This window comes from Tamandua tetradactyla, chromosome 3, assembly GCF_023851605.1.
Source record: "Tamandua tetradactyla isolate mTamTet1 chromosome 3, mTamTet1.pri, whole genome shotgun sequence".
Classification (NCBI taxonomy): Eukaryota; Metazoa; Chordata; class Mammalia; order Pilosa; family Myrmecophagidae; genus Tamandua; species Tamandua tetradactyla.
This window is the reverse complement of record NC_135329.1, coordinates 8413479-8426432: the sequence shown is the minus strand read 5'-3', so window position 1 is coordinate 8426432 and position 12954 is coordinate 8413479. Positions and strand designations below refer to the sequence as shown.

General features: G+C 37.4%; 1 protein-coding gene across 2 annotated transcripts in view; it reads left to right on the top strand.

Moving 5' to 3' along the window:
* The window catches only part of DNAJC27 (DnaJ heat shock protein family (Hsp40) member C27), an 80272-nt gene that overhangs the window by 14879 nt on the left and 52439 nt on the right, over nucleotides 1–12954 (top strand). For both annotated transcript variants that reach the window (XM_077152292.1, XM_077152293.1), the window contains exon 3: nucleotides 10254–10323. In XM_077152292.1, coding sequence (XP_077008407.1) covers nucleotides 10254–10323 — 70 coding nt within the window. The remainder of the gene's footprint in view (nucleotides 1–10253; nucleotides 10324–12954) is intronic.

Here is a 12954-nt window from a genome sequence, read left to right as displayed (position 1 = left end):
CATTTAATTACCTTAATTAGTTTATTCTGGAGATTGCTTTCACTTCTTTTATCTAGGGTTTTCTTGCTGGATGAATTTGTTGTCTTTCTGTTCTTTGATATTCCGTTCAGCTTTATCTGGACCTTTAGCTTAAGTTTTGTTTAACAGAGGAGAATTTTTCAGTTCTTGTTTTCTTGTTTCTTGCCCTGCTTGTGTGGTGCCTTCCCCCCCACACACACACACACTTAGGAGGGTCTACTTAAATATTATAGACCCCAGCCAGATTTTCCCAGACCAAACTGGCCTCCTATCAGGAGGAAAGAGTAACCTGCGTTGGTTTTCCCCGAGGGTGAGACCCAGCAGGTTGAAAGACTTTCCTGTGAAGTCTCTGGACTCTGTTTTTCTTATCCTGCCCAGTATGTGGTGCTTGTCTGACTGCAGGTCCCACCAGCTTAAGATGATGCGGTACCTTTAACTTTGGCAGACTCCCCCTGCTGGGGGCATGGTGGAGACAGAGGAGAGGTTGTAGGCTGGTTTTAATGGCTTCAAATTACCAAGCCCTGGTGTTTGAATTCCTTGATGGAGGGATTCCACCTGGGTGGGGCTTCACCCCTGCCCTGGGAAAGGCACAGGCTCCAGATAAGCCACCAAAAGAGTTCACTTCTGCCTATGCCTGGGGCAGTTGCAGCCTGAAAAGTCCTGCTGCTGTATCCAGAGGCAGTCAAGCCTTTGTAGATATACAGCCACAAAAACCTCTGTTTCCTTCTTTTTTTCCCCCCCTTTTTCTGTCAGTCCTGCCCCCTTGGAGCCGGGGCAAAAATGAGCAACCTCCGCTTTGATCAGGTTCACCTAAGCTGGGGGTCTATTTTTAGTAGTCAGAATTTGTTAATTAGTTCCACAATTGGCGTTTGATTTTGCCCAGTCCCTGCTGCTGGTAAAGTCCATTCCTTTCCCCTTGGGAAGCGGCCTGTGGGGAAGTGGCGCCAGCTGCCGCAGCTAAGGGAACTCATGGTTCTGGGGGGTGCTCGCATCCAGTCCAGCTGGTCCAGACTGGGGTATGCTGTGTGTCCGGTCACTGACGTGGCCCCAGTACACTGTTCTGTACTGTTTCTGGTTATTTAGTAGTTGTTCTGGAGGATGAACTGAAATGTTGCCATTGTTAAGCCGCCATCTTGACCCGGAACTGCCGAAATCTGCATTTTTTAACAAACCCTTCTAAAATTTATGATAGATAGTCTTAAGATCAAACATAGAAAAAAACTGCCTTGAGGTACTGAATAACCATTTTTCCTAAGGTGTTATCCTCTTTCTGACTTCTGAATTAAATTGACCTCTTTTGCCTTTCTGTGTATGAACGTATTTATGTTCGTTCTTGACTTTATAGACCACAATTCCATCCCTTCTCAACTGCTATCTTTTTAAGGTAAAAATTTCTAATATAAATTGTTATACCAGATCTTCTTTACATATTCTCAAACTATTATTTTGTTTTATTTTCCTTTTTTCATACCCTCTTTTTAAGAAATAGCAGTCATAACTTCACATGGTTTTCCAAATTCCAAGCAACGAGATTTGAAATAGTTGGAATATAGTGTTCTGCTTTATTTCTAGTGCCATCCCTGATATGTTTACTTCTGCCAGAGCCCCAAGGTATTACTAATCCAGAACCACTTTGAAGTAGTTTCTCAGCTAGGAATATCTTCCAGTCCATAAAGATACTATACCTTCAAATCCCACACCCATGTTGTTGTGTTGGGGCAGCGCTGTGATCAGGGGAGGACCCAAAACCCACCTAGAATGGAGCCAAGAGAGACAAGAGATCTTTCTGGGTAAGTAGTTGGAGTTTTTCATTGTCTTTCATTTCATTTAGCTTTAGTTTATCATCCTTGAGAATTACAGCAGTAATACAGGGGGGCTTCTTTACAAATTCTCATCTTGTATGGACCCTTGGCCTTGTCATCTGAACCTTTGCGGCTTTTAACCCCACCCCACCACCTCCCGGCCACCCCAAATTCCAATGTTAATAGGCCAAGTCCTCAATTTTGAGGCTTGCTCTTATGAAACTTACATAATGGGGAATCTAAGCCTACCTGTAATTATGCCCAAGTCACTTCCACAGAACCTCTTTTGTTGCTCAGATGTGGCTTCTCTCTCTCTAAGCCCAGTTGTGCTGATAAACTCATTATCCTCCCCTCTATGTGGGACATGCCTTCCAGGGGTATAAATCTTCCTAGCAATGTGGAACATGACTCCCAGGGATGAGTCTGACTCTGGCATCATGGGATTCACAATGCCTTCTTGACCAAAAGGAGGAAAAGAAATGTCACAAAATTAGGTTTCAATAACTAAGACTTAGATTTTAAATAGAGTTAAGAGGCTATTCTGGAGGTTACTCTTATGCAGGCTTCAGCTAGATATTGCTAATTGCCACAGTACGCTAACCCCCAACAAACAGTATTCCTGAAAACCCTAAAGAATACCCAGGGCTCTGTCTGAGACTCTATAAAGTTCACTAAGTTTGTTTTTCAGAAAATTTCAACTTCCAGGTTGTTTCTAGGCTAGATAAGCCCTGAAACCCAGAGATACCTTTCTCCCCAAGAACATCAATCAAGTTGCATTCCCCTACACCATAATGTCAACACCCCTTTTCAGTGAAGAAGTTAGAATGATCGTCATCCAAATATCCATAAAGAATGGGAGAAAGAACAAATGAGTTGTAACAGAGATGATAGGATTTAACACATGAGTATGACTACTGAATCATTATATTGATATTTCTTTTTAGAAAAATTGTGGAACAGTAACCGTTACTGTACTTTGAAATTTGTTCTATAACTGCTTGTTAAAATGTACTTTGAAATTTATTGCTTTTTTGCATATATATTTCACAGTAAAATATATATATATGTATGTATATATCTATAAAAACACTCCATTGTCTCCTATTGGCACATACCCTCAGAGAAGCCCGAACATCAGTTCTTGCTTATCACTTTGGTTTTCTGTACCCTCTTTGATTATAATCCCTAAGGAATTTTCTTACTTTCTTGCAAAACTGACTATGTATTTGAAAGTTGCTTGTTGTGTTTTATTAACATTTTTAATTGTAAAATATAGGATATATACAAAGCAAGGAAAGAAAACAATAATTTTCAAAGTATACTTCAATAAGTAGTTACAGAACAGATCACAGAGTTTGTCATGGGCTACTATTCATCCATCTCAGATTTTTCCTTCTAGCTGCTTCACAACACTGGAGGCTAGAATAAATATTAGTATAGTGCTTCAGCAGTTAGACTTATTTGTTAAATCCTGTGTTCTTTGTTATACCTCCTCCTCCTTTGCTCCTTCTCCCAATCTATAGGGATCTTTGGACAATGTTCCTTCTGACTTTTTCATGTTGAGAAGGAGTGTCAACACTAAAAGATAGGGGGATGTAATTAATTAATAATCTTAGAGTGGCTGATCCCTCTGGATTTCAGGATTAATCTGACCTAGAAACCCTCCAGGAATTATAGGTTTCAAGAAAACAAATTTAGTACATGAAACTTTTATAGAGTCACAGTTTAAGCCCTAGATGTTTTTCTTTTTTTCTTATATAACATGGACAGGCACCAGAGTTTGAACCTGGATCTCCAGCATGGCAGACGAGAATTCTGCCACTGAGCCACCATTGTACCGCCCCAAGCCCTAGGTGTTTTTAAGAGTCGACAGGAGTGATGTTGGTTGGTGTTTAGCAAAGCATGGCAATTAGCACTGTCTAACTGAAAGTTGCATAAGGGTAGCCTCCAGAATAGCCTCTTGACTCCATTTGATCTCTCTTGGCCACTGATGCCTTGTTTTATTACAATTATCCTGCTTTTGGTCTAGAATACTTTGTCAATCCCATGGTGCCAGGGCCAGACTCATCCCTGGGAGTCAGGCCCCACGGTGTCAGGGAGATTTTCACCCTTGAATGTCGTGTCCTACATAGAGGGGAGGGAGGGTAATGATTTTCCTTTGCAGAATTGGGTTGAGAGAGAGAGACCACATCTAAGTAACAAAAGAGATTTCCTGGAAGCAATTCTTAGGCCTCATTATGAGTAGTCTTAGCTTCTCCCCTCCAGAAACAAGTTTCATAAGGGCAAGCCCCAAATCAAGGGCTTGGCCTGTTTTTCTGCAAGTCCCCAATGGTTAAGAAGGGTACCTAGGGTTTCCCACGTGGGAAAGTTTAATAGTTCCATATGCATATACATATATGTATATATGTATATATATATTTTTTCCTTTAGACCCTCAAGGGACTCTACTGCTACTTTTTTTTTTTTACTTCTTTTTATTGTATAATATAACATGTACAAAGCAAAAAAAGAAAAAACAATACTTTTCGAAGCACTCTTCAGCAAGTACAGGACAGATCCCAGAGTTTGTCATCGGCTACCATACATCATTTCAGACTTTTCCTTGTAGCTGCTCCAGAATATAGGAGTCTAGAAAGAATAAATATTTTTTTATCATCACAATTTTTTTCTTGTTTGTGAAAAATAATGTATATACAAAACAATAAATTTCAAAGCTCAGCACAATTAGTTATAGAACAGGTTTCAGAGTTTGGTATGGCTTACAATTCCACAATTTCAGGCTTTTACTTCTGGCTCCTCCAAGATCCTGGGGATCAGAAGAAATGTCAGTAATTCAGTAATCATATTCATTTGTTTAAACCCTACCTTCTCTGTATGATTCCACCATCACCTTTGATCTTGCTGTCCCACTCTTTAGGGTTATTTGGGCTGTGGCCATTCTAGCTTTTTCATGTTGGAAGGGTCTGTCAATAATACGGCGTAGGGAGATGGAACTAGCTGATGTTCTGGAGAGTTGGGCCCTCTAGGTTTCAGGACTTACCTGGTCCAGGGACCATTTGGAGGTTATAGCTTTTTGGAAAGTTACTCTAGTACATGGAAACTTTGTAGAATCTTATGTATTTCCCTTAGTGTTCTTTAGGATTGGCTGGAATGGTTTCGGTTGGGGTTTGGCAAGTTATGATAGGTAGCAATGTCTAACTGAAGCTTGCATAAAAGCGACCTCCAGAATAGCCTCTCGTTCTTTTTGAACTCTCTCAGCCACTGATACTTTATTAGTTACACTTCTTTTCTCCCTTTTGGTCAAGATAGAATTGTTGATCCCGTGGTGCCAGGGCCAGATTCATCCCTGGAAGTCATCTCCCATGCTGCCAGGTAGTCTTTCACCCCTGAATGTCATGTCCCACATAGGGGGGATACCACTTCTTTTTAATGAACAGTTTATCATAGTATGAGACATATCCTGATATTATATTAAGCTGTCTAGAATTACAAGGTCTCATTTCCATTCTGGACTCCAGGAGTTTGGGTTGTTTAAATGAGTTACCAGACAGATTGATTTAGATTATATGTTACAGAAAATTTGCATTCTAGACATATGTTCTAGTTTGCTAGCTGCCGGAATGCAATATACCGGAAATGGAACGGCTTTTAACAAGGGGAATTTAATAAGTTGCAAGTTTACAGTTCTAAGGCCGAGAAAATGTCCCAATTACAACAAGTCTAAAGAAATGTCCAATCTAAGACATCCATCCAGGGAAAGATACCTTGGTTCAAGAAGGCTGATATAGTTCAGGGTTTCTCTCTCAAGTGAGAAGGCACATGGTGAACACAGTCAGGGTTTCTCTCTCAGCTGGAAGGGCACATGGTGAACATGGCATCATCTGCTAGCTTTCTCTCCTGGCTTCCTATTTCATGAAGCTCCCCGGGAGGTGTCTTCCTTCTTCATCTCCAAAGGTCGCTGGCTGGTGGACTCTGTGCTTTGTAGTGTTGCTCTCTCTGAATCTCTCTGAATCTCTCATTCTCCAAAATGTTTCCTCTTTTATAGGACTTCAGAAACTAATCAAGACCCACTCAAATGGGTGGAGACATGTCATCCCCTAATCCAGTTTAACAACCACTCTTAACTAAATCACATCAACCAGGGAGATGATCTCATTACAGTTTCAAATATACAGTATTGAATAGAGATTATTCTACCTTTATGAAATGGGATTTATATTAAAACATGACTTTTCTTAGGGGGCATCCTTCCTTTCAAACCAGCACAACATAATAAACCTCTCTGCCTTTGGTCTCATATGGTAGATGAGGATCTAGAGTACATACACTATCCTCTTCTACCCTGTATTCTGATTTACCTTTGACCCAGCCAGCTTGGCTTAGTTTTTAACTCTAATGAGGCCTGATCTCTTTTTCAGTTTCTCTCTCTATATATTATATAGCTATAATAACATTCAGGGCTGCAGCACTCCATTTCTGGGTCTTAGGTGTCACAGAGTTACTCAAGGTTTCAGGGAAATACCAGCTGATACACATATAGCTCAGTGTCTCAGAATCTAGAGCTACATTTACCACTTCAGACTAAGCGCAGCTGCAATAAGGGCTTGCAATCTAGGCTCCAATTTTCTTATGTTTTTCTGAAAGAGACTTTAGCATATTTGTTCTCTAGTTTCTGGCCTCTTTTGCACAACACATTGTCTCCAAGGTTTATTCACTTTGTTGTTGTTTCAATATCCTTTTTGTAGCTGCATTGTATTCCATAATATAAATGTTTCACATTTCACTGTTTTGCTTCTCAGTCATTGTTCCTTCGGCCCCCTCCATCTGTTGGGCATCAGGGATAATGTCCAAAATAAACCATGTCTTATAGTATCCTCACTTGGTTGTACAATCAGCAGACTCTCAATTTTAGACAGTTTTCATTGGTCCGTAATGACAAAGGACTGACAAACAGGGTGTCACTATCTATCAAATCAATACTACCCCTTATCATTTGTCCCTCCCCCCCGCCCCAGTTGCCCCCGGTAGTGCTGTGGTACTGTTGGTGTCTTCTTGTTAACTATTGGCTGCAGCATGCATTTTTAGTTTCCCTCTATATTCATCTACTATTGACTCTTTGTCCGCTGTTGAACCTTTGAAATAGTTCGTGTGAGAACTTATTTATAATTGCAGATTTAATTAGTGGGATATATGGCACTATAGATCCCCTTTCAATCATATTCACCTTCAATATGGTAATGTTTCTTTTTTTCATCTATATGCTTTTTTTAAACTTATTTTTATTGTATAGTATAACATATATACAAAGCAAAGAAATAAAAAAGCAATAGTTTTCAAAGCACTCTTCAAAAAGTGGTTACGGGATAGATCCCAGAGTTTGTCATGGGCTAACATGCGATCCTCTCATATTTTTCCTTCTAGCTGCTCCAGAATATAGGGGGCTAGAAGGCTTATATACTTTTTTATCATCCCAGTTGACTTCTTTCCCCTTCATTTTTTGTGAACAATAACATATATACAAAAAAGCTATACATTTCCAAGCACAGCACCACCGTTAGTTGTAGAACATATTTCAGACTTTGACGTGGGTTGCAGTTTCACAATTTTAGGTTTTTACTTCTAGCTGCTCTAGAATACTGGAGAGGTAATGTTTCTTATAACCACACTAATTAGTTACCATCACTTCTATCTCTTCCCTTGCATTTAATTCACACTCATTGGATAGCCTTTCCACCATCTCTAGCTTTTGTATACCTCTAAATTTGCTATTTTCTACAGTGCGGCCTATGAGATTACCTTTATCAGAGTCATAATAGTGAAATTATACAGTATCTGTCCTTTTGTGTCTGATTTATTTCACTCAGTATTATATCCTCAGGATTCATCCACATTGTTATATGCTTCAGGACCTCATTTCATGCTGCATAATATTCGATGTTTTGTGCATACCACATTTTGTTTATCCTCTTGTTTGTTGATTGGCACTTGGATTGTTTCCATCTGAAAGGTGCTTATTGTATTTAACCTAGCATTTCTATGTCATTTGTAACATGATTTTTTTTTTAAAGAAAATCTGGTCTGCCATATTTCCTGAAGCAGAATTCAAGAATACATCTTTGTAGCGCATTGAATTCAGGAAATGAAAAGCAGTCAGAGATACCAGAAAGATTTTTGACCTTGAATATAGGAAGAGTGATGTTATCACTGACCAATAATACAAAATGAGAAAAGGCTGAAGAGAAAGAGAAAATATTTTAAAAATTTACCTACAGCAGGAAAACAGAGAAGGAATATAACCTAATGCCATAAACTTGAAAATCTGATGGTTTTCAACCTGATTCTGGAATGAAGCAGCCAGGCACAGCAGCACCATCAGGCTCTACCTTGGCCCTCATACCCCACTCCTCATCCACAGGCAGGAAGTCATTTGGGCAAAACCCTGAGAAATCTCCCCAGTAATCTCAAACCTGGAGGATGCACACTAAGTGGTTATCTTTATCTTTTCCTCCTTCTGACTGAGAAATAGTAGAAAAGACTACGAGGAGAACATGTATGTAAATAGATAATGCAACCACAGAGCTCTTGCAGTAGTAGAAATAAACGCTCTAAGTCTATATATTGAATTGAGAAATGATCTGAAGGCCGAGGATATCATCCCATGGGAATAAAATATATCTCCCTGAGTAAGTGGAGGAAGCCTTGGTATAGATAATATATGTTAGAACAGGGAGCTGAACCAAAATATTTTTTACAAGTTTAAATAAAAAAGACAATTTATTAATCATAAAACTAAAAAGTAAATAAGGAGGAGGTGCACAGGTGGTTCAGTGGTAGAATGCTCACCTTCTATGTGGGAGACCTGGGTTCAATTCCTAGACCATGCACCCCACCCCACCCCACTCCCAAAAAAGTAAGGAGGTAAACCCCTAACTCGTGAACTAAGATATTTTTTAAAAGCCTACATATTGCCTCAGCTGAGCTCTTATTTTACACACATGCATACAAACACTCACATAAGTACCTTTTAACCCAACCCATCCCCGATTTTCAATGGCTCCAGAAAAATAAAATATTGAATACCCAGCTGTCAAACTGGCTTAAAGAGAAAGTGAAACTGGTCTCAAATAAAGTGGGGAGAAATTCTAGAAATTACCCATATTATATTAATTTGAGCAAATAGAATATCATATAACAAAAGCATGAGCAAGATGAAAAGAAAGAGCATGGCAATCAAACATGTCTGTGAAAAAGAAAAAAAGGAATGTGCTATGCTAGTTCCCGGCCTAAGAGAATACCTGCTTTAATGAACAGGAAGAAATTTCTCCCAGTTGCTTTAAGCTACAAAATAGCTTAAGGATGTAAATTTGGTAAAAATAAAAGCCCAAAACAAAGATAAGATTATGAAATAACAAAATGGAATGAAGAGATTGCAGGAAACAAAGGAAGGAAACAAACTGAGGCTCAAGGCACCATCATTACAGGCAAGGAAATACCTTCTGAACTACCAGAAAAGAATGAGAACTGAATTACTTACTATAATGAGATAAAATGTGATTATTAAAATGTATACAAATAAAAAACTAAAAAATAAAGCCACTAGAGGGAAACTAATAGAAATGATCACATGATCTATTTTTATTGAAATAGTTTTGCTTCTCAGTGTTATCTGTGTATAGGTGGAAGTCTGCAGTGATGTGCATCTCATATTAATGAAGGTTATTTCTGGGTAATAGAGTTTGGAGTAACTAGTAAACTTTCACCTTTGTATTTTTCTTTATTGTTTGCATTATTTATGGTGTCCATTCACTTTCAATGGTGATTTTTCTTTAAAAATAAAGTCTAGAAGCAATATGCTTTGATATTAGTAGCAGTTAATTCTATTATGAATGATCATGCTTTCCCTTTTAGTCTTTTCCTTATTTTCAAATTCCTAAAAAAATTGACTTGATTGCTCTTGCACAAATGAAGATCCCTAGAAAATTGCACAGATTTCAATAATAATAATACATTTTTGTTATTCTACTGCATGGTGACCAAACATAATCAATTGTAATTAAAATGTATTTTACTCGGTGAAATAAAGCATTTTGTTTTTCTTCATCTGTCTCCTAATTGTCCCAAATTAGTCTTTTTAATACCATAAAATAATGCCCTTTACTGGTTAAAGAGTGTGGACTGACATATCTTAAGGCAAAGGTAAATAAGGATGCTTATTCCCAGTGACTTCAGTATTCTTAAAATAAGGAGGCAGGATCATCTGCCAGGTTGCTGGCTCCTTGTAAAGATGACCCCAAATAAAAAAGAAACACCAAGAAAGCCTCTTTTAAATTTCACATGCATACCCTTTTGTAATTCGTAAATGACGTAAATGATATTAATGTGAATGTAGAAACCATGATCTTCTTTGGGATTGTTTCCATTTGAACATTTTAGGGTACAAGTCAGAGACAGAGAAATCAAAGTTAACATCTTTGATATGGCTGGACATCCCTTCTTCTATGAGGTAAGAAAACCTTTTTGAAAAAACTTGAATCCAGTATTATCACTGGATTTGGGGAAAGATCCATTATTACCTGAAACAACTGATGTTCAGATCATGGGTGGAATCAGGTAAATTTAGCTGGTGTTAACACCTTGCCTTCTAAGCTTTAACTTAATGGAGGATACCTGTCAGTTTCTTATGCTATCCTTTTAAGTAGGGCTAGGAAATTTTGCTGCTAATATTTCAGACACTTAGATAAAACATTTTAACTTTCAGAGAACTATTGCTGTTTATTTACATACCTTAGCCCAAGATATATGTAGATAAATGTGTTCATACTTGGACTTCAGATCTCAGTAATGTGACTTCTTTCATAACAGGCTACTAGAGTGACCTGTCCTGTTCCCTCCTTAGTCATTTGTGTGAGGGCTTTCTCCAGAAAAAGCTAAAGCACCCCCACTTGGTGTTTGTTTAATCACTTCATCAGTTCTAAGTAGTCCCAAATTGAATCTCATGGCCATTCTCTTCTGTTCCTTCTTCGACTTATTTATTTTTTTTCTTACCCCTAGGGAAACACTTCACTTTTCTAGTTTGGCCATTTCACTACTTAACTATACAACTTTGGCTGTGATGGATGCATTTCTCTTTTTCAATGGAGAAACATCTTTAGGTTTTTGTTTTGTTTTTCTTCTGATTATGAGGGTAATGCATGCTTAGTGCAGAAAACCTGAAGAACATAGAAAAAAAAGGCAGAGAAAAAATAAAAATCACCCATTATCCCATAAACATAGTAACATTTATGTATATTCCCATTAGTCTTTTCACCACAATGGCACAGTATAAATATATTTTCTTTACTAACCAAGAGCATGCTTCATATATAGCTGCATATTCTGGTTTATTTTTAGTCAGTGTATTTCATGTACTTAATTATCATTAAACCTTTTCAGAAACATAACCTTTTTAAAATTAATTATATTTTATTTTAATATAACCATAGATTCACATACATTTGGAAGAAATAATACAGAAAGATCCCTTTTACCCTTTACCCAGTTTCTGCCAATGGTAGTATAAAAGCCAGGAGAGTCGCCCTGATTCAGTCAAGTCACAAAACATGACCTTTATAACAAGGAAGCCTCATGTTAACCTATAGCCACGCTGCTTCCCTTACTCCACCCCCTCCTTAACCTGTGACAACTACTAATCTGTTCTCCATTTCTATAGTTTTGTCATTTCAAGAATGTTATATAAATGGAGTCATTATGTAGCCTTTTGGGATTGGCTTTTTTTTTCACTTAGCATCATTCTCTGGAAATATATCCAATTTGTGTGTATCAATAGTTTGTTCCTTCTTATTGTTGAGTCCGTGGTATGGAGGCACTGCAGTTTGTTTAATCAGTCACCCATTGAAGGACTTTTGGGTTGTTTACAATTTTGAGCAATTAAGAATAAAGCCACTATTGACATTTATGTACATATTTTTATGTGTACACTTTTTATTATGTACACTTATAAGTCTTCATTTCTCTGGGATAAGTGTCCACAAGTGCAATTGCTAAGTTGTATGTTAGTTGCACTTTTAGTTTTTTTAAGGAAACTTCTAAACTGTTTTCCAGAGAGTGCACCATTTTACATTCCTACCAGCAATGAGGATCCATCCAGTCTCTCTGCAGCCTCACCAGTATTTGATATGGTCACTATTTTATATTTTAGACATTCTGATAGGGGTGTAGTGATAACTTCTTGTGGTTTTAATTTACGTTTCCTTAATTACTAATGATGTTGAGCATCTTTTTCATGTGTTTATTTTCTAATTGGATTGTTGGTTTTTTTAAACTGCTGAGTTTTAAGAGTTCTTTATATAATCTAGATACTAGTCCATTGTTGGATATGTCATTTGCAAATGATTTCTCCTGCTCTGTACCTTTTTGTTTTTTCCATCCTCTTAATGAGGTGTCTTGCCAAGCAAAATAATTTAATTTTGATGAAGTCAAATTTATCAGTTTTTCCTTTTATGGATTGTGCTTTTGGTGTCAGGTATAAGAACTCTTTCCCTAGCACTAGGTCCCAAAGGTTTTGTCTCATGTTTTTTTCCTTTAATTTCGTTCATCAGTGTTGAGTAGTTGTCAGTATATGTCTTGGAAATGTTTTATTAAACTTGAAGTTAAGAGTGAAGTATATGGTTAGCTATAGGGTTTTTTATAGATACCCTTTATCAAGTTGAGAAAGTTGCCTTCTATTTCTATTTTTCTGACGGTTTTTTACCTTGAATAGGTAAATTGCTTTTCTGCATCAATTTATGCCATGTGATTTTTTTTATCTTATTAATGTGGTGATTTTCAATGTATTGATTGTAATGATACATTGTAATGTATCAGTGTAATGATTTTCAAATATTGAACCAGTCTTGGATCCTTGGAGTAAACCCTACTTGGTCAGGGTATGTAATTCTTTTTATATATTGCTGAAATATTTACCAATATTTTGTTAAGTGTTTTGTGACTTTATTCATGAGAGGTAATGGTCTGTAATTGTCTGATCTTTTTTTTTGGTTTTAGTATCAGTAATACTAGCTTCATAAAATGAATTGGCAAGTATACTCTTCTATTTTCTGGAAGAGATTGTGTAGAACTGATGTTAATTATTCTT